This window comes from Sus scrofa, chromosome 8 (genome assembly GCF_054392235.1).
Source record: "Sus scrofa isolate SSC_HxYL_T2T_F1_AM1 chromosome 8, Sscrofa_HxYL_maternal_Yorkshire_Landrace_v2.0, whole genome shotgun sequence".
Taxonomy (NCBI): domain Eukaryota; kingdom Metazoa; phylum Chordata; class Mammalia; order Artiodactyla; family Suidae; genus Sus; species Sus scrofa.
This window is the reverse complement of record NC_139390.1, coordinates 74,112,366-74,139,985: the sequence shown is the minus strand read 5'-3', so window position 1 is coordinate 74,139,985 and position 27,620 is coordinate 74,112,366. Positions and strand designations below refer to the sequence as shown.

General features: G+C 38.5%; 1 protein-coding gene across 1 annotated transcript; it reads right to left on the bottom strand.

The window, feature by feature from the left end:
- Positions 1-427: 427 nt before the first annotated feature.
- On the bottom strand, positions 428-27,252 carry DCK (deoxycytidine kinase). Its single transcript, XM_003129074.6, has 7 exons — positions 27,006-27,252; positions 21,766-21,881; positions 10,067-10,260; positions 8,473-8,620; positions 7,066-7,181; positions 4,625-4,715; positions 428-3,493 (listed from the first exon to the last, which is right to left on the bottom strand). Exons 1-7 carry the CDS (start codon positions 27,094-27,096, stop codon positions 3,467-3,469), a joined length of 783 nt encoding a protein of 260 aa, XP_003129122.1. The 5' UTR covers positions 27,097-27,252; the 3' UTR covers positions 428-3,466.
- Between the last annotated feature and the right edge of the window lie 368 nt (positions 27,253-27,620).

The window sequence follows — 27,620 nt, the reverse complement described above, 5'->3', positions numbered from 1 at the left end:
AAGTCATTCAGAGAGTAAATCCAAGCAGTTATCACAAGGAAACTTTTTTTCTTTTATTCTGTGTCTATATCAAGTGACGGATGGCCACTAAACTTATTGTGGTAGCATTTCATAATGTACATAAGTTATTATGCTGTTTATCTTAAACTTATGCAGAGCTATATGTCAACTATGTCTCAATAAAACTGAAATAAAATAAAAATCCTGAGAAAAAGAAGAAACAAAAATAAAATATAACAGACCTGATTTCTAAAGGCTTGGTAAACTCTGTTCTAGTTTCAGGCATAGAAGATGAGAAAACACAGAACGAGGGGATAAATTTTGCGCAATTAATTACCTTCTTAGAAGAGGTACATACCCTTTGATGGAATATAATCTGATATGGAAGACAGGATCCAAGAGAAAATACAGAACATTAAGCTCAATATCCTTGTGCTCACCTGGTCAAGCAGTTTTTATTTTGAGGCAGGATAAATAATAATTCTTTTTTTCAGCTTCTTTACAATTTACAGATTTAAAAAGTCATTAAACTAAGCATTTTTAAAGGTTATGGAAAATTACTGAAATCTGTCTCCACTTAAAGTCAGTGTTAATGTATATAAACCACTGTCAACCTTTTTATATTCGTAATTTTCTTCAAAAGTAGAATAAATTCTGGAGCTCCCACTGTGGCATAACAGGATTGGTGGCATCTTGGGAGCACTGGACACAGGTTCAATCCCCAGCCCGGCACAGTGGGCTAAGGATCCAGCGTTGCTGCAGCTTCATTCAGGTGGAGATTGTGGCTCAAATCTGATCCCTGGCCCAGGAGCTCCATATGCCACGCAGCAGTCAATAATGAGAAAATAAAAAAGAATAAATTCTAATTCTAAAAAAGATGCAATAATTTCAATGAGTGTAGCCCCATTGGTTCATGAGATTTATACTTATTTACTAAGCAAATATTTAATTTAGTAAACATTCATTCGTATCAAACAAAAACAAACCCGTACAATATCATGAGACGATTTATATACTTATGGCAATTACAGATTTGAAACCAAGTCTCTTTCAAAGATCAGTGCATCTAAATTGTTTAACTCATTATCATCTTTGAATATCAAGAAACCCAAAACAAAAGGTGATACTTTAAAAAAGAAAATGGTAGTTTCAAAGTAAAAGTAACTCTTCACCTCATTAAAAAAAACATGGAATATTTCTAAAATATCAAGTAGAAAGAGGTTAAATACAAAGAACACACTGCACACCTTAAATGAACAAAAATTTTTAAAAATCTATACAGATAAAGCCAAATCTATATATATAGACCTAAATGAATCCATGCAGATTTTTAAAAATTACAACTACTCCCCCTTGCCTTTATTTTTTTTTTTATTTATTTATTTTTTTAAGGGCCACACCTGAGGTGAATGAAACGTTCCCATGCTGGGGGTTGAATTGGAGCTGAAGCCACCAGCCTACACCACAGCCACAGCAATGTGGAATCCAAGCTGTAGCTGCAACCTACACCGAAGCTCACAGCAACAATGGATCCTTAACCCATTGAGCAAGGCCAGGGATCAAACCCACATCCTCATGAATACTAGGTGGGTTCTTAACTTGAACCACAACTCCTTGCCTTCTTTGTTAATATATGTATTTTCTAATATATAATCAACAAAATGACAGTGCTTTCAAGCTATACAACATAAAGCAAGATCATCTTTACATCAGTAACTTAAAGGAGGGGAAAAGCCTTTAGGTATAATCTGCTTATTCCTGAACACACTGAGCTACAATGGGAACTCCTATTTACCTTTTTATTTACTTTAAAAAACTTTAAAATAGTAGGCTGCCTAATTAATCCAGACAGTAGAGAAAGTAGGATGAGGCAGGAAATAAGAGCGGAGACTGACTAAACATATTTAACTGCTAAGAAGTTAATCTATCTTGTCTTCCTTCAGTTTCTCTTTTGACGTCACACAATAAAGGTATAGAAAGACTACTCATTTCCAGGAGAGCATCAATGAAAAATAAGATGGGGAGTTCCCGTCATGGCGTAGTGGTTAATGAATCCAACTAGGAACCATGAGGTTGCAGGTTCGGTCCCTGCCCTTGCTCAGTGGGTTGATGATCCGGCGTTGCCGTGAGCTGTGGTGTAGGTTGCAGACCCGGCTTGGATCCCACGTTGCTGTGGCTCTGGTGCAGGCCCGTGGCTACAGCTCCGATTGGACCCATAGCCTGGGAACCTCCATATGCTGTGGGAGCAGCCCAAGAAATAGCAAAAAGACAAAAAAACTAAAAAATTAAAAAAATTAAAAAAATAAAAAATAAGATGGAAAAATTTATCCCTCACTACGTCCCACTAATGTTTTATCTATACAAATGGAAAGAAATTTAAGGAAAACTGTAATTCCATCTCAAATGATTTAAGGACAATCATAGTTTAAGTCAATCTCTTAACTATAACAGTAATATCCCATTCTAAAAGAATAGTCAGAGAAGGGAAAAAGCAGGTAGCTATTTTAAGTACCAAATAAAATGAATCTTTATACTTACGTAACAATCCTCAACTATCTCTTACGTACAGAAACATTATCCTCCACATAAATTAAGGTGGAAGGGAAGGCACCTGATCCTGAGCATTTTATATAAAACCTCATAATTCTTTTTCCAGGGATTCCCTAAGTTGCACTTTTTATATTTAATAGATGCACTAATTTACACAGGACATATTACCATTTACTATGTAACATTAAAGTTTGCAGGTAAGAAATTGGTCAATGAGATGAGCAGCACCAGAATAAAACCTGCTGAGGAGGATAGAGGGAAAGGGAGAAGGAGGTTGGGTCCTTTGTGATGGAGCTTAGCCACTGTGATTCTGGAACCATCTACCCTGACTTCTTATTGTAAGGGATACTTAAAAGTCTTTTTTTTTTTTTTTTGTCATACCAACAGCATATGGATGTTCACAGGCCAAGGATCAAATCCAAGCCACAGATGTCACCTAGGTCACAACTGCGGCAACACTGGATCCTTAACACACTGTTCTGGGGAGGGGATGGAAACCACGCTTCAGCAGGGAGCCACCACAGAGACACGAGATTCTTAACTCACTGCACCAAAGAAGGAACTCCAAAACTCTTTTTTTTTTTTTTTTTTTGCCACACCCACGGCAAGCAGAAGTTCTGGGGCTAGGGATTGAATCCACACCACCACTACGACCCAAGTCACAGCAGTGACAAGGCTGGATCCTTAATCTGCTGCACTACAAGGGAACTCCAAAGTCTGTGTTTTTAAAAACTCCCAAAAAAGAAAAGAAAGTGGTTATAAACTTTTGTATAGGATTCATACAAAAAAATTCTTATAACAAAAATTGTTTAAAAAAACTTGGGTTTTCTAGAGGACTTGTATGAATATGGAGCTATAAAGATATACAGAGCTGAAGTATCTGGACTCATTTGGCTGTCTGCAGTCTTCGGAAAGATCACAAAGTGCTCAAAAATTCTTTTACCTGAGGGGAGGAAAAAAAATGTTAATATAATTCCTTGGGTCATTTGAGATACATAATATTCATTTTCATTTAAAAGCATCTAACACTTGAAGACCTCAACTGTATAAGTAACTATCACAAAGCCACAGACTTTACTTTCAAAAGAAATATTAGCAAACCCTAAAATATAATTACTGGAGTTATTAAATTTATATCTAAGAATGATGCATAACAATCAATCTTAGATATAATCTAAAACGTAATCTTAGACGTAATCAAAATCAGAGGCTATTAAAAAGTTAACAGCCACAACCCTAATTTTATTATCTCTGTAATACAACAGAACACTGACCTGTGTAACTTTACCACTCATAACATTAATAAATGCAATGGTTTAAACAAATCTAAAGGTCCTGGTTACAAATATAATCTACGTAATAGAATTTATAATTTTTCTGAAGCACAAATTCTGAATCACGTATACACACCGTAATGTTAACATATGAGGAAAGGTCATCTAAATAGTGAATGAACCGGGCTGACTAGCCAACATCACAAGATACGGTTCTCTACATATTCTAGGCTACACAGCAATTCTCTTGAATAGACAAAGACTACTGCCTTATAAAACTACCTGACAGAGAAAGCCAACTTCTACCATGACTAATGAAAGTAACAAGAAAGAATAATGTAAAATGATTATAAATCAAAACACAGAAGTGTTAGGTAACATAAAAATGGATGAGATCCATACTTTACCACTTCAAACATCCTGCATACTGAACTTAGTTGAAAAAGATTAATTTCACAAGCAGTTTATTATTATTTCAAGATTGGTGGCAGGGGGAAGAGGGGAAGAAAAGGGAATAGAGCAGAGGAGAAGGGAGTGAGCAAGAATTTTTGTTAATGTGGTTATCCCTATCTTACAGATAAAGAAATTAAAGCGTAAAGAAGGTCCTTATTTTAGCTAAGGCTACAAACTAGAGCTGACATTAAGATGAGAATCTAAACATCCTAAATCCCTCTAAAACTCTTAAAGATCTCTTAATATAAGTCTATGTAATTTTTCGATAGAAAATTATTTTATCACAAGTTAGAATACTTTACACAAAATAAAACAAATATTATTCTATAGCCTTTGTATAAATCTACCTTTTCAACCAGACTGCTGTGTTTGTCTTTAAAGTCTTCGTTAACATCCAGTGTTAAGATAGGCACTTCTTGTAGATAATCAAAGTTGGTTCTGTTTAAAAAGAGGTGAACAAAATCAGAAAAAGCAAAATAGAAGTTCCCATTGTGGCTCATCAGAAACGAATCTGACTAGTGTTCATAAGGATGCAGGTTCATTGGTTTGGGAATCTGGCATTGCTGTGAGCTGAGGTGTAGGTCGCAGACCTAGCTTGGATCCAGTGTTGCTGTGGTTGTGGCTGTGGCTGGCAACTACAGCCCTGATTTGACCCTTAGCCTGGAAACTTCCATATGCCACAGGTATGGCCTCAAAAAGCAAAAAAAAAAGCAATAAATAAAAGAAAATCACTAAAAACCTATTCTTAAGTCATCACTAGAAAACCAAAATGTTGTCAATCACTTTATATTCAAGTTATCTTGCAAGTACTTCATCTGGCAGTCCCTTCTTTTCCAACTATATTTACTATACATATCTAAAAATATCAGAGTTCCCATTGTGGCACAGGTTAAGACCCCGACTAGTATTCATGAAGATTCAGGTTCAATCCCTGGCCTCACTTAGTAGGTTAAGGATCCAGCATTGCTGTGAGCTGTGGTGTAGGTCGCAGATACGGCTTGGATCTGGCTATTGCTGTGGCTGTGGCATAGTCCAGCAGCTGCAGCTTTGATCTGACCTCTAGCCTGAGAATTTCCATATGTGCAGGTGAGGTCGTAAAAAGCAAAAATAAAAAAATAAAAAAGAAGTTCCTGTTGTGGCTTAGCAGGTTAAGAACCTGACTAGTAAATCCATGAATATGCAGGTTCAATCCCTGGCCTCATTCAGTGGGTTAAGGATCCAAAGTTGCCACAAGCTACGTAGGTCATAAGCAGGTATGGCCATAAAAATAAATAAATATAAAAATCTCAGGCACAAAATATTTAAAGCTAGACATTGTGAAATGTAGTTCTCCTCAAAAGCCAAAATCATACCATAAAGTAGGAGTGTATGTGTTTTAAAAATAGGAAAACTAGGAGTTTGTGGTACAGTGGGTTTAGAATTTGACTGCAGTGGCTGGGACTGCTGCAGAGGCACAGGTTCAATCCCTAGCCCAGCAAAGTGGGTTCAAGGATCCAGTGTTGCTGCAGCTACAGCTCAGATTCAATCCCTGGCCCAGAAACTTCCATATGCCAGGGGTGCGGCCATAAAAACAAAAACAAAAACAACAACAACAAAAAAAAGATGAGAAAACTAAAGCTCACAGAGTTCCCTCTGCAGCTCAGAGATTGTACAAGGTTACACACTAATAAATGAGTTGGATTTGAACCAAGATCTGACTAACAACAAAGTACACTGACCTAAGAAACAAATTTGAAATACCTTAAAATTCTGAGAGTAGAAGCATATCTCGGAGATACTTTTGATTGATTTGATCAAGTTTGATTCCATATCATCGCAATAAAGTGACTATCACAACAAAGCAATTCACACAAATTTTTTGCTTTCCCAGTGCATACAGAAGTTACATTTATTCTACACTGAAGTCCATTAAGTGTGTAATACCATGTTTACATACCTTAATTTAAAAATACTTTATTTCAGGAGTTCCCTTCGTGGCTCAGTGGTTAGTGAACCCGATTAGAATCCATGAGGATGTGGGTTCAATCCCTGGCCGTGCTCAGTGGGTTAGGATCTATCATTGCCGTGATCTGTGCCACAGGTCTACAGGTCTACAGGTCACAGACACAGCTCAGATCTGGCACTGTGGTGGCTGTAGCGGAGGTCAACGGCTATAGCTCAGATTCAACCCCTAGCCTGGGAACTTCCATATGCCTCGGGTGCAGCCTTAAAAAGCAGGAAAAAAATTAATTAATTTAATTAAATGAAAATACTTCATTGCCAAAAAATGGTAACCATCACCTGAGCCATTAGCAAGTAGTAATCTTTTTGCTGATAGAGGGTTTAAATATTGCAAGAATCTTTAAAATGTGATACAGAAACACAAAATTAGCAAATGCTGTTGGAAAAGTGGTACCAACAGACTTGCTTGACACACAGTTACCACAAACCTTCCAACTGTAAAAAATGCAATAGCTATGAACCGTAATAAAGCAAAGTACTATACAACATGGCATGCTTATACCTAAATAATGTATATACAATATATATATATATATTTCCACTTTATCCCTTAATGTGAAATTCCATATATTATGCTATAAATACCCCTGGGGGAGATTAGCGATAAAAACTTTAAGAAAAAGAGGATCTCCTTGCAATAAAAAAAATCAAAACCTACATCTAATTCTGGGACAGCCTACAATACTAATAAATAAAAATGGCTAAAAATGAAAAATTGTACATGTCTGGATTAAAATTAGATAAAATTATTAAAAATGCACAGTAAATAAGAATAAGGAACTCTTACTTTAGTGTTCTATGCAGGAGCCAGCTTTCATGCTTATAGTGAAGCTTCTCTAAGTATTCAAGAGGAATGCCTTGTTCTTCATTTCTTCCCCGTAAATATATTCTATTCAAACATTTCTAAAAGTAAGCAATAAGAAAGTGGTAGGAGGGGTGGGAGAGACAAGGAACAATTATTCTTGTCATCTGCCATTAAACTTTTCTTCTTTAGTTAGTCTCTTTAGTTACACTAGCCAAAATCTCTATTTCTCCAGAAAATTGAAATAGTTCATTTTTCCCTTCTTGTGCTTTTTAACCATTTGGTGGCTCTAAGCCAAGTATTACTCTCAAAAATAAGTCAAAATATGTCTATAAAACTTTGGGAATCTGTACTTATAAATATACTGTATAAAATAAGCTTGGTTAAAAAAGCAAAAAATTAAAGTTCAACATATAAAGTGTGCTTCAAAGTCTATTACAAATCCTCTTTTCAAAGAGACAAACAACATTACTAAAATAAAATAAACTTTTGTGTTAGACTTTACTGACGTATGTTTCTAGCAGAATAAAATTATTAGTATTTTTATGTTCTTTCTTCCATATTTGTATTTACTATTTTCATAGTTAAAAAATTATTTTCAAAAAATAAAAATTAAATCCAAAATTATTACTGTTAAATTCTGGCTTACTTAATATTAAAAGAGAAACAAAATCACCAGGTGGAATCAGAAACCTAGTTTCTTTGAAAATTCAGACTGAATAGCAACACAGTATTCTTTCAGGCTAGAAGACATGACACATAATCACCAGAATTTACTTAGTGACTTAGGAAGAAATAAGAATAAAAAAGAGAAAAATGGGGATGCAAGCACCAAAACCAGAAATTTCTTAACAAACATAAGCTCTTATTTAGGTTAATTTTACGAAAGGCACCTATCTACTTGGTCTTCCTGGATTCATTATATAGTTAGTTTCATTCATTACATAATTTCATGCGTAAACAAGGGAACCTCCATCAACTTTGCCACTTTTTAAGCAAATATTTGCTAAGCTCCTACTACGTACCCAGGCCTTGGATCTAGGTACTGGAAACTCAACAGCAATGAAAATACCCAAAGTCCCACCTCATGAAGCCTACAACCTAGGAACTGCTTAAGCAAGTTTATTCATCTAGCTGTGACAGGTAAGAGACCTTACAAGAGTCAGGAAGAACTAATGAAGAACAGAACTGAAGGACAGAGAAGGGAACTAAAAGAGCAACTTCCAAATTGGGCTTATAGTTTGCTAGGAAAATAGAAAGCATCTAAGAGTTTCTAACTTGGAGGTAGGGAGTAGAGTTAAACTGAATCACCTTCACTGTATATCACCGAAAGGATTTCTAAATATTATTTTGAAATGTCAATGGAACAAACAAATTTTCATTGAGTCCTACCTCTGGAGTGGCGCGAAGATAAATGATTCCATCCAGTTCAAGGCTTTGGCCAAACTGGTTATTCATCCAGTCATGCCAGTCTTGATAAATGGTCCATTCTGTTTCATTCATGCAGTCAGATTCATACAGATTAGATGCAAAAATATACCTGAAAGAGAGTTTACATTAACATATATATTCTTTCCAAAAAGCACAAAGGAAAAATACATCTACTAAATGGACATAAAACATTCTAAAATCCATGGCAGATAATGTCTTGGTTAGCAGAAAAACAAACAATAGAGTATCTCAAACTATAAGAAATATCTTCCCGGCCAGCAGTTTTCCAAAAATGTGGTGTGAAAAACTCTGGTAGCCCTTCTAGGGCTTCTGTGAGAGGCCAGATTACTTTATATACTCTACTTCAACCAAAAGAACATATTATAAAGTATTCAAAATAGAAGCACAGGAGCTCTCATTGTGGCTCAGCAGGTTAAGGACCCAAAGCTGTCTCTGTGAGGATGTGGGTTCAACACCCAGCTTTACTCAGCAGGTTAAGGATCCAGCATTGCTGCAAGCTGTGGCAGAGGTCACAGATGCAGCTCAGATCCGGCGGTGCTGTGGCTGTGGCATAAGCCGCAGCTGCAGCTCTGATTCAAACCCCTGGCCCGGAAACTTCCATATGCCACAGGTGCAGCCATAAAAGGAAAAAAAGAAAAAAAAAAAAAAAAAAAAAAAAAGAATCAGACTGCAGCAGCCTGGGGCTCTGCAAATTGAGGGTTCAATCCCCAGACCAGTGCAGTGGGTTAGAGGATCCAGCACTGCCAGAGCTGTGGTGGAGGCCACAGCTGCAGCTCAGATTCAATCCCTGACCCAGGAATTTCCATACTCTGTAGGGGCAGCCATAACAAAAAAAGCACAAATGAGATGCTAGCTGGCCTTCTATTAAGTGAGACATCAAAGGTATTTGCAAAATCATGTAAAACAATGCTATTCTTCTCACTAATTTTTTGTTGTGAAAAATAATTTGGACAAGCATGTTATTTAGGTTTATATGTAATGAATTTATTATTACTGACTTTAATATTTTATGTTTTTATATTTCTAAATCTTAATTTGTAATAGCATAAATATCAGTAAGACACAAAGCTCTTTGGACTCCTTAATAATTATTAAGAAAGGAAAGGGGTCCTGAAGTTTGAGAACCTCAGTTCTGATCTAACTTTCGTAAGAGAATCCTTACATAATAATTAGGGTAATTCTAAGCCCCTCTTAGAGATAATCTCCTTGTTCCAGGTGGGAGTCTAGAATACACATTCAAATTTAATCAGAGCATATGGGAAATTTAGGAGAGCTGGAAGGAAAAAAAAAAACAACTTCTCTGCTAATAGGAAATGAGATAGACACCATTTTCCACCAGTTTCCAGAGCAGCTAGCAATTATTCTAGAAGTTCACTAATGCCAGTCATGCCAAACTGCTGAAGGTATTAAATGTCACTTCCCATCTCAAATCTCCAAGTCTGCCCCTCTTATGACCAATTCCCAGCAAACAGGAAAAAAGGGTCCAGTTCCAAGCCATGATTCCAAACTGACAAGAACAGTCATTTATATATACCTGTCACTATACACAGATCGTTCAAAGAATAATACAGGTTTCTCTGCATCTTTGAGCTTGCCATTGAGAGCAGCAAGCTGAGCTCGTATTCGACTGAGGCAGGCATAGGACTGGAAGGTAAAAGACCATCGTTCAGGTTTCTCATACATCATCTGAAGAACATTCCCGCCACTTTTCTGAGATGTTGTCAATTCCTATTTTGAATTTGAAAAAAGAAACAAAGAGAAAAATAGTGATCAATATTTTAATTTGTATTTAAATTATTAATATTATTTTTATTTTAATCTATTTTAAATTAAATTTTTATTTATTTTCATTTTTAATTTATTTAAATTATTATTATGATATTAATATTTTTTATTTTTTAAGTTAAAAAAAAAGAAGTTGGATAAATAAAAACAAACAACCCAATCAAAAAATGAGCAGAAGACCTGAACAGACATTTTTCCAAAGATATACAGATAACTAACAGGCACATGAAAACATGTTCAACATAGCTAATTTAGAGAAACATAAATCAAAACAATGAGATAGGAGTTCCTGCTGTGGCTAAGTGGTAACGAACCCAACTAATACCCATGCCCTAAAAAGACAAAAAAAAAAAAAAAAAAAAACCACCCCGCAGTGAGATATTCACACCTGCGTCTCTCAAAAAATACCACAGAAGTTTACTACTAACATGTTTCACTGTTTTGTTCAGATTTCCAGCCCAGCACCTACTCTGGACAGAGTACTGTGTTTAAGTAACTAAACAGACAAAGTCATCGTAGGCCCCTTTCAGTATTCCCCTCATACTTCAAAGCTCCTGACATACCTAGGGAAGATCTATTCACTAATCTCTCTCCAACTGTAGTACTCGCTAAAATATTCTACATCCTATATAGCCAATTTCTTGTTATTAGATTTTTATATAATCTAATTAAAGCAGTTTATATTAGGGGCTATCTGACTTACTCTAATTTTTGGTGGGTTTTTTTTTTTTTCTTTTTATAGCTACACCTTTGGCATATGGAAGTTCCCAGGCTAGGCCTACACCACAGCCACAACACAGGATCCGAGCCATATCTGTGACCTATGTCATAGCTTGTGGCAATGCAGGATCCTTAACCCACTCATCAAGGCCAGGGATCAAACCCACATCCTCATAGATACTAGTCAAGTTCTTTACCTGCTACACCACAATGGTAACTCCTACGATTTTTTAAAAAAAGAGGATTGGTATCCTATATGAATCTCTAATTTGCAAAAAATATAGAAAATAATTTTGATCCTGCTGTATAGCATTGGGAACTCTATCTAGTCACTTATGATGGAGAGTGATAATGAGAGAAAAAGAATGTGTGTATATATATATACAGATGGCCATATACATATATACAGATGGCCAACAAGCACATGAAAAAAATGCTCAACATCACTAACTGTTAAAGAAATGCAAATCAAAACTATTATGGGGTACCACCTCACACCTGTCAGAATGGCCATTGTTAATAAGTCCACAAATAGAAAATGCTGGAGAGGGTGTGGAGAAAAGAATACCCTCCTGCACTGTTGGTGGGAATGTAAATTGACACAACCACCATGGAAAACAGTATGGAGGTACCTTAGAAAACTAAAAATAAAACCAATATGTGATCCAGAAATCCCACTCTTGGGCAAATATCCAGACAAAACTTTCCTTGAAAAAGACACATGCACCCGTATGTTCATTGCAGCACTAGTCACAATAGCCAAGACATGGTAACAACCTAAATGTCCATCAACAGATGATTAAGAAGATGTGGTATATATACACAATGGAATACTACTCAGCCATAAAAAAGAACAAAATAATGCCATTTGCAACAACATGGATGGAACTAGACACTCATACTAAGTGAAGTAAGTCAGAAAGAGAAAGACAAATACCATACGATATCACTTATATCTGGAATCTAATACAAGGCACAAATGAACCTTTCTACAGAAAAGAAAATCATGGACTTGGAGAATAGACTCGTGGTTGCCAAGAGGGAGGGGCGGGGGGCGGGGAGAGGGATGGATTGTGATCTTGGGGTTAATAGATGCAGACTATTGCCTTTGGAATAGATAAGCAACGAGATTCTGCTGTGTAGTACTGGGAACTATATCTAGTCACTTATGATGGAGCATGATAATGTGAGAAAAAAGAATCTATTCATGTATGTGGAACCTGGTCACCATGCTGTACAATAGAAACCTGACAGAACACTGTAAACCAGCTATAATGAAAAAAAATAAAAATCATTTTATATATATATATATGAATGTGTGTGTGTGTGTGTGTGTGTGTGTTTGGGTCACCTTGTTGTACAGTAGAAAACTGACAGAATACTGTAAACCAGCTGTGAAGGAAAAAAAAAATCATTAAAAATTTTTTAATAATTTTGAGCATCTAAGACCTATCCATTTCCACTTCACTACTAACAGGTCAAAGACAGCAAATCCTATCATCCCAGACTTCCAAATCAAATACAAAGATGAACAGATAGAAGCCACTGAAATTTCTTCTTTTTGTGACCGTATCTTCTTTTTAAACTAAAACTGCACAGTAATAGAATATATTAGAATACTTTTGTTATTAGAGTTGTCAGATTAAGAAAAAAAACAAATCCCCAGACCCAGGGATGCTTCATCAGCCTTTTCTATAATGTCAAGCTGTATAAAGGTTCTTCCAAAAATTGTATAAAGTCCTCACTCTTGTTTACTAACTTCCAAGGAATAAAATATGACTGATAAATTCCTATTCTCAAACTAGTTCAAATACCCCTGAACTTCCTGAAAGGTTATGCTCAAAGAAGGTGGTTTTACTCTGATGGAAAAAAAAAACAAAAAACAAACCCAGATGTATAAACCTACAACGAACCTCAAAATTTCAGTTAAGAACTAAAAACCACACAAACACATGGCACTTTGAGGCAGAATTTAAATTTCATACCACAAACCACATAGTTGAGTGAAACTTCTTCCCAAAACCCAAGGGGAAAAAAAAGCATAAAATGGCAAGAGGCTTATAGTCAACAGTAGGACTGTGTAGAAAATACTGAGCAAGTGATAAAGTGAAGTAAGAGTGCAGTAGTTATCTTCCCAAACTCCTTAAAGAATAAATTTATTTTGGAAGTTCCCATTGTGGCTCAGCAGTAACAAGCCCAACTAGTATCCATGAGGATGCAGGTCTGATCACTGGCCTGGCTCAGTGGGTTAGGAATCTGGTGTTAGCCATGAGTAGTGGTGTAGGTTGCAGACACGGCTTAGATCCCATGTTGCTGTGGCTGTGGTGTAGGCTGGCAGCTGCAGCTACGGATCTGACCCCTAGCCTGAGAACTTCTATAAGCCATAGGTGTGGCGCTAAAAAGCAAAAAAAAAAAAAAAAAGAAAGAAACGAGGGGAAAAAAAAACATATTTAAAGATTTTTCATTCAGTTGGTTATTTTTCCTTATTATTGATGGTTTTTTTCACTGGGAAGAAGCCTTTTAATTTGATGTAGTCCCATTTGTTTATTTTTGCTTTTGATTCTCTTGCTGTTAGTCAGATCCAAAAAACTCACTAAGGAGTTCCCGTCGTGGCGCAGTTGGTTAATGAATCCAACTAGGAACCATGAGGTTGCGGGTTCGATCCCTGGCCTTGCTCAGTGGGTTAATGATCCAGCGTTGCCGTGAGCTGTGGTGTAGGTCGCAGACTCAGCTCGGATCCTGCGTTGCTGTGGCTGTGGCATAGGCTGGCAGCTACAGCTCCGATTCAACCCCTAGCCTGGGAACCTCCATATGCCGCGGGAGCGGCCCAAGAAATGGCAAAAAGACAAAAAAAAAAAAAAAAAAAAAAAAACTCACTAAGACCAATGTCAAGAAGCTTACTGCCTATGTAGTTTTATGGTTTCACCGCTTATCTTCGTCTTTAATCCATTTTAATTTTTGTAATTAATTTGTAACTTAATTTTAATTAATGTAAGATAGTGGTCCAGTTTTCCCAACATTATTTATGAAAGAAACTGTCCTTTTCCCACTATATATTGTATTCTTTGTTTTAACTGGCCATATATGTGTGGGTTTATTTCTTTATTCTATTCTACTGATCTATGTGTCTGTTCTTATGCCAGCACCACAGTGTTTTGCTTTACTATAGTTCTGTAGTATAGTCTGAAATCAGGGAGTGTGAAACCTCCAGCTTTATTCTTCTCAAGATTGTTTTGGCTATTCAGGATCTTTTGTGGTTCCATACAAATTTTTTATTTGTTCTAGTTCTATTACAAATAATTTTCACAGGGACTTCACTGAACACACAGATTGTTATGGACATTTTAACAATATTAATTCTTCCCACCCATGAGCACAGACTATTTTTCCATTTATTTGTTTTTTTTTTTAATTTTTTCATCAGTGTCTCATAATTTTCAGCACATAAGTCTTCCCCCTCCTTGGCAATTTATTCCTAGGTATTTTGTTCTTTTCAATGCAATTATAAATGGGATTGTTTTCATGATTTCTTCTTTCTGATAGTTATTATTAATGTACAGAAATAAAACATATTTTTGTACATTAATTTTGTATCCTGTAACTTTATGGAATTAATTTATTAGTTCTAACAGTTTTTTTTTGATGGGGGAGTCTTAAAGTTTTCTATATATATTATCATGTCATCTGAAAATAGGGACAATTTTACTTCTTCCTTTCTAATTTGTACATCTTTTATTTCTTTTTTCCTGCTTAATTGCTGTGACTAGGACTTCCTACTGAATGGAAGAAAATACCTGTACATCATGTGTCCAACAAGGGGTTAATATCCAACATATATAAAGAACCCATACAACTCAATAACAAAAACAATCCAATTAAAAAATGGGCAGAAAATCTAGACATTTTTCCAAAGAAGGTATACAGACAACCAACAGGCTCATGAAAAGATGTGTAAATCACTAATCATCAGGGAAATGCAAATCAAAATCACAATGAGATATTAACTTATACATGTCAGAATGGCTATTATCAACAAGACAAGAAATAACAAGTATTAGTGAGGCTGTGGAGACAAGGGAGCTTCATGCACTGTTGGTAGAATGTAAAATTGGTACAGCCACTGTGGAAAACAGTATGGAGGTTCCTCAAAAAAGTAAAAATAGATCTAGGGAGTTCCCGTTGTGGCTCAAAGGAAACGAACCCAAGTAGTATCCATAAGGGTGCAGGTTGGATCCCTGGCCTCCTCAGTGGGTTAAGGACCCAGCGTTGCCATGAACTGTGGTATAGGTTGCAAACATGGCTGAGATCTGGCATTGCTGTGGCTGTGGTGTAGGCCAGCAGCTGCAGCTCTGATTTGACCCCTAGCCTGGGAATTTCCATATGTCATGCATGTGGCCCTAAAATAAATAAATAAAATAAAAAGCAAAAAAAAAAAAAAAAAAAATAGAGCTACCAAACGACTAGCAACTCAACTACTAGTTAACAATCCAAAGAAAACAAAAACACTAATATGAAAAGATGTACGTACCCCTATGTTTGTTGCAGTATTATTTACAATACCCAAAATATAGAAATAATGTAAGAGTCCATCAATGGATGAGTAGATAAAGATTGCTCTTACTCAATGGATGAGTAGATAAAGATGTAATATACATCTACAATGGGATAATACTTGGCCATAAAAGAGAAAATCCCACCATTTGTAACAAAATTAATGGACCTTGAGGATATCATGCTAAGTGAAATAGGTCAGACAGAGAAAGACAAATACTACATAATTTCATTTATACATGGAATAAAAAAACAAACAAACAAACAAACACAATAAAGCAAACACTCCAGACTCATAGGTATAGAGAACAGAGGGGTGGTTGCCAGAATGAAGGGAGTTGGGGGGGGGGGTGAAAAGAGCAAAGGGGATCAAGAAGTACAAAATTCCAGTTATAAAATAAGTAAGTCATGAGGGGATGAGTACAGCAGGAGGAATACAGTCAATGATTGTATTAACTTTGGCGACAGATGGTATCTAGACTTACTGTGGTAGTCATTTCACAATGTATGTAAATGTTGAATCCTGCACCCTTGAAACTAATACAAAATTGTATGTTAATTACATCTCAATAAAAATGTATTAAAATATTAATGATATTAAATTATATATTAAATAATCAAAATATATATACTTTTTTTTACTTCATTAAAGGAATTGGATATATCTGGTACTAAAAAAGAGAGGCAGGGTGGCAGTAGTATTCATATATATAAGGACTCTCTGCAGCATAAATGTTAACTCAAAACAAAATTTAACTCTTGGATTAGTCTGCTCTATCACTGGTTACATTACCTATGGCTTACATGGCATATTTTTAAAAAATGAGATCCAACGCCTAGCCTAGGACTTCCATATACCACAGATGTGGCCTTAAGAAAAAAAAGAAAACAAAGATACTTCAATTTTACTGATAATTATAATAATACCTACTATTTATTAACCACTTTATGCCAGGAACTCTATGAAAAGCTTTACATACATTATCTCAACCCTATGAGATAGTTGTTACTGGTACTATTTTACAAATTTAAAAAATGTCGTTCAGAATTCCCGTGGTGGCGCAGTGGTTAATGAATCCGACTAGGAACATGAGGCTGCAGGTTCGATCCCTGGCCTTGCTCAGTGGGTAAAGGATCCAGCGTTGCCATGAGCTATGGTGTAACTGGCAGAGGCAGCTCGGATCCCAAGTTGCTGTGGCTCTGGTGTAGGCCGGCAGCAACAGCTCTGACTAGACCCCTAGCCTGGGAACCTCCATATGCTACGGGAGCGGCTCTAGAAAAGGCAAAAAGACAAAATAAATAAATAAATAAAATGTGGTTCAAAAAATTGACTAGGAGTTCCCATTGTGGCTCAGTGGGTTAAGAATCCAACTAGTGTCCATGAGGATGCAGGTTCCATCTCTGGCCTCACTCAGTGAGTTAAGGATCTAGCATTACCAGGAGCTGCGGAAAGGTCAAAGATGTGGCTTGGATCTGGCGTTGCTGTGGCTATGGCATAGGCTGCTGGCAGCTGCAGCTCCAGTTCAACCCCTAACCCGGGAACTTCCATATGCTACAGATGCAGCCCTAAAAAGAAAAAGAAAAAGATTTGTATCCCTGGGCCACTTACTTTCACTTTTGAAAATTTATCTTAAAGAAATAATCCAAAATACAGATTTAGCCACAAAGATGGTTATCACTGCTAAGCAAATAGGCTATCATTCCACTATTTATGAGGCACTGATACTATGCCTAATAATGGTACATATACAAGATAAATTAGGCTGCCTCTAGAAATCATTTACAGTAAACTTTTAATAACATTTGAAACTTCCTCTGACATAAACATTATGGGGGAAAAGAGCAAAGTATAAAATTAGACATGTTGTTGGGCCAAGTAAGATCTGTAGTTTTCTATGGGTGATAAGACATGGGTAAGTTTTACTTCCCTCTTTATTTTCTTAACTTTGAATAGTGAGCATATACTACTTAATATTTTTAAAAATTATGTACCCCACCCACCTGCCAAAATTAGATATAATAAATTGCCATTTCAACTATGTAAAAAAAAAATATGGGGTGGTCAGATTATGGATAATTTTTATTCTATTTCTGTTAATTCACATCTATAATTCTGTAATTCACTTCATTGATAGAACACTTCATGATTTTACAGAAAGCACAAATTACTGCCAAGATAAGTGAAAACAAGAATTATTGGAATTCCCATCATGGCTCAGTGGTTAACGAATCCAACTAGGAACCATGAGGTTGCAGGTTCAACCCCTGGCCTTGCTCAGTGGGTTAAGGATCCGGCGTTGCCGGGAGCTGTGGTGTAGGTTGCAGACGCGGCTCAGATCCCACGTTGCTGTGGCTCTGGAATAGGCCGGCGGCTACAGCTCCGATTCGACCCCTAACCTCGGAACCTCCATGTGCCGCGGGAGCGGCCCAAGAAATGACAAAAAGACAAAAAAAAAAAAAAAAAAAAAGATAATCTTGCCGTGAGAGAGGACAGGAGGGGAGACTGCATAATCTTTTTAGGTACTTTGCCTCCTTATTTTGCTTAAATTGGTGGCAACTCATCAATAGTATAGCAACATATCAGCCACTAGGTGGCAGATAAAAAAAACCAAAACAAGCTAAAGATGCAGGTGCAAATTAAGTTACTGAATAGGGGAAGAGATTAAAGAGACCAACTGTTCCAATTCTACAGCTACTACCAAGAAGTGTGACTATATGGAGAACATTCAAATTACTACTGGCCTTACCAGAGCTGGGTCTGAAGACAGAGAACTTCTATTGACAACATGCTAAGAAAGCTGAGATTTGGACAATCTGTGATTCACACTTTAATCTCAAGGAATAAATCAGGGATGGTTTGGGAAAGAAGGGCTTCACGATGTTATTACGCATGGTAGGACCACCTGCATGGCAGCTATAAAGAAAGCCTGAAATTTTGACTCTAGTACACGGGATAAAAAATGTTCCAGCCCATAAGCATGAATATCAGATCCATGAAGCCAATAGTCTTAAAATGGAGACAGATACATCAATGTATCATAGACTGATGATATCAGTCATTAAGCTAATATTAATTCCCCTGAGCTCTGATTCCAAGTTTGACAACCTTCCTATTATAAACTGTCTTCCCATGTATATTAATGCAGTGTTTTTCAACTGCTCCCTTCCAACACAACTGAAGGATTCAGTACACTCCCAATACTAACAGTGATTCACTAAGGCCGTCATTTTTAACCAGGAGGCATCCCACATATTTAAATTCCCAAGGGATTATTTGTTGTTTGAAAAAGCACCCCACGGGAGTTCCCGTCATGGCACAGTGGTTAACAAATCCGACTAGGAACCATGAGGTTGAGGGTTCCATCCCTGGCCTTGCTCAGTGGGTTAAGGATCCGGCGTAGCCATGAGCTGCGGTGTAGGTCGCAGACGTGGCTCAGATCCCACGTTGTTGTGGCTCTGGCGTAGGCCAGCATCTACAGCTCCGATTAGACCCCCTAGCCTGGGAACCTCCCTCCATATGCTGTGGGAGCAGCCCTAGAAAAGGCAAAAAGACAAAAAAAAGAAAAAGAAAGAAAGAAAAAGCACCCCAAATCCTTAAGATTCTGAGTTCCTTCCAATGGTTGAGAATTATGGCCACATAGAGAATGGATTGACTGAATCCAATGCATCTGATAATTACATCTCTCTCTGAAAATTAAATTTTTTTTTTTTCTGGTCACATCTGTAGGATGTGGAAATTCCCAGGTAAGGGATCAAATCCAAGCCACAGCTGCAATCTATGCCACAGTTGTGGCAACTCAGCATCCTTAACCCACTGGGCCCAGCTGGGGCGCAAACCTGCACCACCAGTGAAACAACACCAGGTCCTTAACCCACTGCACCACAGCAGGAACTCCTGCAAATTAAAATTTTTTATTTTGGTTTTCATATATGCTTCTGTGCAACTGATTAATGTAAGGTTTACTGAGAGGCAGAAACATTTAATGTGACAACAAATCAATTATACATATTTAATATGAGTCAGAAGCTATGATGTTAAAATTGGAATGGCGGGCGTTCTCATTGTGGCTCAGCAGGTTAAGAATCTGACTAGTATCCATGAGGATGCGAGTTTGATCCCTGGTCTCACTCAGTGGGTTAAGGATCCAGCATTGCCACAAGCTGCAGCATGGGTCACAGATGTAGCTTGGATCAGGCATTGCTGTGTCCGTTGTGTACACCTGCAGCTGCAGCTCCAATTTAACCCTTAGCCTGGAAACTTCCATATGCCATTAGTGCAGCCACTAAAAGAAAAAAAAAACAAAAAACTGGAATGGACCTTAAATGAAGGTCACCTAATCCAATGTCTAGTCTAACATTCCCTCAGTGAAAGAACCCCTTCGATACTTCTCACACTGGCATAATTTCGCTAACCTAACACCTGAGAATAACTGCACAGACAGCTGACCCCAATGAGGGGAAGAAAGAGTATTTTTTAGAACACAGGTCTCTTGAATAGGGCACATCAGTGAAAGAGATCACAAGACATACTTTAGGAAGTAAAAATGCAGGTAAGGAAAGAGAAGATCCAAACGAGAATGGGACAAAAGGACCTGAATAGGGACTTCACAACAGAAATCCAAATGGCAAATAAATTAATTAAAGGAGCACAATCTCATTAGCAAGCAGGGAAAAACCAATTAAAAACATAGGCGATGGGAGTTCCCGTCGTGGCGCAGTGGCTAACGAATCCGACTAGGAACCATGAGGTTGAGGGTTCGGTCCCTGCCCTTGCTCAGTGGGTTAACGATCCGGCGTTGCCGTGACCTGTGGTGTAGGTTGCAGACCCGGCTTGGATCCCACGTTGCTGTGGCTCTGGTGTAGGCCGGTGGCTACAGCTCCGACTGGACCCCTAGCCTGAGAGTCTCCATATGCCACGGGAGCGGCCCAAGAAATAGCAAAAAGACAAAAAACAAAACAAAAAAAAACCACAGGCGATATTAAATGTTCAACAGAATGACAAAAACTAGGAAGCTGGGCAAAGCTAAAATATTGGCAAAGGCGTGGACTAATGTGGGGAAAGCAAACTGATAAAACCACTTCAGAAAACAGGTGTCATACACGTACACCGGCACTCAGTACTTTTCCTTCTTATTCCAAGAGGAACTCTTGCATGTGTACACCAGGATTCATACCAAGGCTGTTTTTACAGCAACTAAACTAGGAACCACTTAAAATCTGATCAAAGCAAGAGAATGGACAAATAGTGATGTGAACACAACTGAATACCATATGGCAATGAAAATGAACACGCTATAGCTGCTGGCAACAATACAGACAAATTTAAGCAAACGAAGCAAGAGGAAAAAGAATGCAAACAGATGACTTCATTTATATAACATTAAAAACCAGACAAAACTAAATTTTATTTCTTAGAGATATGTTCATGTACATCAAACTCTTCTTAGAAAGCAAGAAAATTATTATCACAAGAGTTATTTATGTGAGTGATTACCCCAAGCAGAGTTATCACCCTTGGGAAGGAGATACTGTCACCTGAAAGGGGGCTTCTTGAACAAAAGTAATGGTTTATTTCTTGACTTGGATAATGGTTACAAAGATATTGGCCTTCAAAAATTGTTCATCAAACTATACATATGTTTCATAAACTTTTCCATAGTTATATCACATTAATAAAAAAATGTTGAATGAAGCAAATATGTTTACCCACTTTAAAACTCTACTTAAGGTTAACCCTGCCTTTCCTCAAAGACTATACTGAAATATAAATTTCTTAAAAAGATGGAGTCCATATGGGAAAGAATTCCCTTCAGAATTTAATCCTGGGAGAGTTCCCGTTGTCGCGAAGCAGAAACAAATCTGACTAGGAGCCATGAGGTTGCAGGTTCGATCCCTGGCCTCGATCAGTGGATTAAGGATCTGGCGTTGCTGTGGCTGTGGTGCAGGCCAGCGGCTACAGCTCTGATCCGACCCCTAGCTTGGGAATCTCCATATGCCACAGGTTTGGCCCTAAAAAGACAAAAGACAAAAAAAAAAAATTTTTTTTAATAAGTAAATAAGGCTATATTTGAAAGTTTCATTGGCAAAGGAAAAGCAAACAAAAACCCCAAAAATATCAATGCTCGTCTAAACCAAAAGATTTTTATTGTATTAAATAGTTAAATTTTACTTTCATACCTCAAATTCATTTTGAGTACTCTGAACATTGCACCACCTGGCAACAGGTTCAGGAACCACTTCCCAATCCTCGCAGACTTGTTTAAGAATATTCACAAATGTTGACTTCCCCGCAGCTGTTGTGAGAAGAAAAGTGAAATTGAGAAAGGAAACTCATCAGGAATTAAATAAGATAGTCATCAGCCTTTGCAAAATTTGTAAGAGCAAACAATACAAAAAATATTCAATTTTCTATACTTCCTCTTTCAGATTTTTTTAAAATGAAAAGTAAAAGGTCCTTGCCCACTTGTGTTAAGCACATTTGTTTGTTACCACTTTTAGTTTACAAAAACCATGGAACAAAAGGATTCGAAAATTCTTGTCCTGAACTTTCCTTAACAAAACAATTAGAGATAACGCTATGGGAAGTGGTTAAGGCTATTCTCCCAGCTTAGGTATATAATTTTAGGCAAGTCACTGAACCTCTCTGTTCCTGTTTTCTCATAGAACAATGGAGATTGTACTCATAATACCTCCTCCTCATGAAAACTGTTGTGATAAACAAGTAAACTGCCCCTACAGTGACAGTCATTCCAGGCTCCTGCATTTTCAAAATTTTCCTCTCTAATGGCTCTAGCTGTTCAGTGTACAAACTCAGGTCTTTCCAATCTAAAACCAATCTAGAAACAACCAAAGAAACCACAAAATTAATATAAAGATGCATCCAATGCCTAAAGTTTTAGGATGTGAAATAATATGATTCTCTTTTATGACACTAATTATCATACGGCACCACGGCTAACAGAAATCATAAAAGTATTTTTGGGAGTTCCCATGATGGCTCAGCAGAAACAAATCCAAGTAGGAACACTGAGGTTTCAGGTTCGATCCCTCAGTGAGTTAAGGATCCGGCATTGCTGAGTTGCAGTATAGGTCGCAGACGCAGCTTGGATTCTGCATTGCTGTGGCTCTGGCGTAGGCCAGCAGCTGTAGCTCCGATTAGACCTCTAGCCTGGGAACCTCCATGTGCCGTGATTGTGGCCCTGAAAAGGCAAAAATAAATAAATAAGTGAATAAAAATAAAACTATTTTTGCAAAGCACCTCCTACAAGCAATAGCCATGTTTTTTCTGTTTTACTTTCACGGTTCTGTGCACTCTATGCAATGCTTTTAAAAGAATTTTGTTTAAGTTTTATGTACCTTACTTCTCTCTAATCATTCACTAATTTCTGAGATATCTAGGAGGAAAAAGAAAATAGTTCAGGTCTAATCAAGACATATTACATTCACTATTTTAAAATAACCTGGGAATTCATTCAATGTAATAGTAAGGAAAGTCTTGACCTAGAATTTAACAGGGTGTAGCAAGACTCTTAATGACCACAACACCCTTCCTATCTGAAGCTACCAAATGTGATTAGTCTCGTCATCTCTAATCAGCATGTTTTTTCGCTCTCCTTCCATATGTATAAATACAAATGTATGTACACATAGATAAGCATTAAAAAAAAAAGAGGCAACTACAGCAAAGCCTCCTCCTGCTTACAAACGGGATCCAAAAAGGGCCAAAAGAACTTACCTTTGACTTGAAGAATTATAATCAAATCTAAAACATTATATAGGGTAATATAAAAAAAACTGGAAGAATTTTAGAGGACAGTTGGGAAGCAAAACACAAAAATCATACTATCACCACAGGATAAGAGAAAAATTTTTTAAGGATAAACTAGATGACCATCAGGTTTAATCACAGGAAAATCACTGGTGACCAGAGATTTCATGTGAACAGCGTAAGCATAGAAACTGTAAGCCATTTAGAAGAACGGAAAGTGGAAACATAAAACACTCACCAGACATTCACTGAACTACATGGAGGAGGGAGGTAGTTCCCACTGCGGCTCAGTGGGTTATGAACCTGACTAATATCCATGAGGATACTAGTTCGATCCCTGGCCTCACTCAGTGGCTTAAGGATCCAGCATTGCCGTGAGCTGTGGTGTAGGCTGCAGATTCGGCTCAGATCTGGCATTGCTGTGCCTGTGGTGTAGGCTAATAGCTACAGCTCAAATTCGACCTCTAGCCTGGGAACTTCCATATGCTGCAGGTGCGGTCCTAAAAATAAAGCAAAAATAAATAAATAAATGGAGAAAGGAAAGAAAACATGCTGTTGTTCACGGTCGTTTGGGGTTAGTAGATGCAAACTATTACATTTAGAATGGATAAGCAATGAGATCTTACTGTGCAGCACAGGGAACTATATCCAGTCTCTTGGGACAGACCATGGCAAAAGATAAGATAAGAAAGGGAATGTATATATATATGCATGACTGGGTCACTGTGCTGTAAGGTAGAAATTGGCACAACATTGTGAATCAACCATAACTTAATAAAAAAATAAATAAGAAAACATGCTGATCAGAAAGAGCACACAAGGAATACACTGAAAAATCAGCCATCAGCCAGAGTCTAAAAGGCTAGAGCATCCAGCTTTCTTCTGAATACTGCTTACAAACAGAAAAAGCTCATGTGGTCATACTCTGCAATTTTAAGAGTAATAATAGTTATTCTCTAAAATTACTCTTTAGTACAAGCAGTGTAAAAATAGCTACCTACAGTTCCCAATCAGTTCCTTAACTTTGAGGGAGAAAGTGAGGAGCTTGAAAATAATCTAATTAATAAATTAATATTTTAGGAAGGCAAAGAATAACAAGAACACTGATTTGAATACTTTAAAAAGTCACAGGAGGAGTTCTCTCGTGACATAGCAGGTTAAGGATCCAGCGTTGTCACTGCTATGGCTTGAGTCGCTGTTTTGCCATGGGTTTGATCCCTCGCTCAGGAAGTTTACATGCCATGTGTGGGGCCAAAATAAATAAATAAATAAAAAGTATGAGACCCAACAAAATCACTAACGCTAAGCAGGCATTATGATGCCAAAAATCATTCTATACAGACCATTAAGATGAGAAGTAGGCAAGGCCTCCAAAATCTAACATAAGGGAGTATTTTTTAACGGAGAACATGAGAAAATGAGTTACATGAGTGTGAAATGAAAATGATCAGTCAGTTCAAATTTTAAAAAATAGAGGAATCACAAAATAGTCTTTAACATACAGATCAACAACTTGTACAATTATGGTTTATTTGGGCCTAGCAAGTAAGGCAGAGGGCCTATCAACAACAGTGCGGAAGCATTAATAAACAGCAACTGACAAAGCCAGTGTCAGGGAAAACAATTAAGTGGTAAAGAACATCCTATCTAAAGAGCAAATTATTGTCTTACAGAAACACAGGCCCAGTGTTACCAGATCTTCAGATTTTAAGAGAAGCCAAGAATCTAGATGTTTATGGGAAATCTCAACATTTTTAAATACCAGTAATTAATTAAAAAATAGTTTTCAAATCTGGTCAGGCTGATATTGTATAAATGCAGGCCATTAGTTTGCAACTCCTTTCAGCATAGGTAATGGGGAGGTAAGAAAATTTCAAGCAGGGGACAAAACAATCATGTCTATATATAGAAAGACGGCTCTGGAAGAATTTAGAGAAACTGGAGATGGGGACATATTAGGAAATTATTTCAGGTGCTGAGAAGATTAAAGATGTTTAGAAGGAAGTAAATGCCTAGATATCATATGTTGTTTGACCGGATTTAGGAAAGGGAAGTGATTAATTCATTGTGGTATAGATCTGAGAGGTTGTTCATTCCAATTTACTTTTGAAATGGCTTTTTTCAACTACTTTCTCCTGTCTTTATATATGGTCTTCTATTTCCAATAAGTACTTTGATGAATCATACTAGTAAACATTCACCTTCAAAGAACTTATCCAGCTAAGAGGATGTGAGAGTCTATCACATGTATCTTTCCCACCAGCTCCTTAACACTGGAGCAGTGAAACAAGATATCCTCTTCCAGAGTGTGTACAGCTTTTTCCATGCCTCGGAATGCTGCTAAAGCAACTTTGCATTGCCTTTTTCGAGAACTACAGTGTTTTGAAGGTGGTAAGAGTTTAAAAACATCCCCTATATGCATGAATGGCCAGTACCTAACTTGGGACCAAAAAAAATCCTATCAAAACAGGAAGTATCAGGCACAGGTTTACTGTGGTAGGAAATAGAGAGGAATCGAGAGTTCATGTGTCTTACAAAATGACAAAACCTCTTGCCTTGTACTTGAATGTTCACAGCAGTTTTATTCATAATCTAATTATTGGAAACAATCCAAAAGTCCACAACTAGGAAGAAATAAACTGTAGTATATCCATGCAATGGATATACCACTCAGCAACAAAAAAGAACAAACCACAGGTACAAGTGACATGAATAAATCTAAAAACATTTCGCTAAATTTGAGAAGCAAGACACCAAAGGCTACATGCTCTAGATTTCATTTATATGACATTCTGGAAAAGGCAAAACTTGACAGGAATAGAAATCAGATCAGTGCTTGCCAGGGGGTAGGAACGGAGAGGGGGCTGACGACAAAAGAGCAAGAAGGACTTTGTGCAGTGATGGAAACGTTCTGTCAATCTTGGTGGTGGTAGTAAAACATTGTCAAACCTCATAGAGGGGGAGTTCCCGTCGTGGCGCAGTAGTGAACGAATCCGACTAGGAACCATGACGTTGTGGGTTCGGTCCCTGCCCTTGCTCAGTGAGTTAATGATCCGGCGTTGCAGTGAGCTGTGGTATAGGTTGCAGACGCGGCTCGGATCCCGCGTTGCTGTGGCTCTGGCGTAGGCTGGTGGCTGCAGCTCCGATTCGACCCCTAGCCTGGGAACCTCCTTATGCCACGGAAGCGGCCCAAAGAAATAGCAAAAAGACAAAAAACAAAAAAAACCTCATAGAGTAAGAAGTATGCCTAAAAAGGGACAATTTAACCTATGTAAACTACACCTCAAGAACTGACACAAACACGCATCCTAAAAATAAATAAATAAAAATAAAACAGAAACAAAACCAAAAACCCTTCCTTGTGCGCGGTCCCAACAAAGAGGATGAAAAGAACCCGAGGCGCGCTTCCTAGGGCTCGCGGGCCTGGGGCCTAACGCGCAGAGCTGCCACCCCCGGCCGGGAGGGAAGCTGGGGAAGGCAGAGAAGGATGCTTTCGGAGGCACAAGCCTGAAGGCGCGTCCGCATCCACACACAGCACTAGGCAGGGCGGAAAGCCCCCACAGAAGCGACGCGGCGAGGGCGTGCTTCAGCAGCCGTCGCCGCCGTGACTACCCCCGCTTTTGGACCAACATTTCCCGAGGCTCCTTACCGATGTTCCCTTCAATGGAAATTTTCTTGATGCGGTTCCCCTCTGAGCTGGCTGGGGAAGACGGGCAGCTCCTCTTGGGGGGGGTGGCCATGCCTCGCCCGTGGCGGCCCCGAGGGCGTTGGGCAAGGGGGCTGGGAGGTGCCGCAGACTGCGCGCGCCGGGGCTCACGCTACCGCGGAGCTCGTGTGGACCCGCACGCGGAACCCTCACCCCTTGCAGGTTCTCCGGACGGCGGGCCCGCGGGTTTGATTTTGGCGCGCGGAGTCAGCTGCCGACGGGGGCGGGGCTGCAGAGTGGCCGCCCACCCAGCGAGGAAGCCACGCCCCCGCTTTCTCTCAAACCCGAGATCCCGCCTCGGCCCCTCGGCCTTCGCCCCCTTCGGCTGGGGCGGGGGGCCCCTACGTGCGCGCCCGGCACGTCGGGTCACGCGGGAACTGGGGACGGGGCCGCGGGAGCTGAGCGGGGGGCGGGACCGCGCGCGCGCCGGCGCGCCTTTTCCCAGCAAGCTGGGGCGGAGGGGCGTTCCCGGAATTGGCTGGGAACCGGCGCGGGCACCCAAGGTCGAAGGGCGCCCAGGGGCAGGGGGCGTCTCCTTCGCTCGTCACCTTCGCTAGT

Coding starts and splice junctions, on each gene's coding strand:
- DCK (XM_003129074.6), bottom strand. CDS start 27,096: ATGGCCACCCCCCCCAAGAGGAGCTGCCCGTCTTCCCCAGCCAGCTCA. Junction 21,882..27,005: donor TTCCATTGAAGGGAACATCG/GTAAGGAGCCTC, acceptor TTCTCACAACAG/CTGCGGGGAAGTCAACATTT. Junction 4,716..7,065: donor CTCCTGCATAGAACACTAAA/GTAAGAGTTCCT, acceptor CTTTTTAAACAG/AACCAACTTTGATTATCTAC.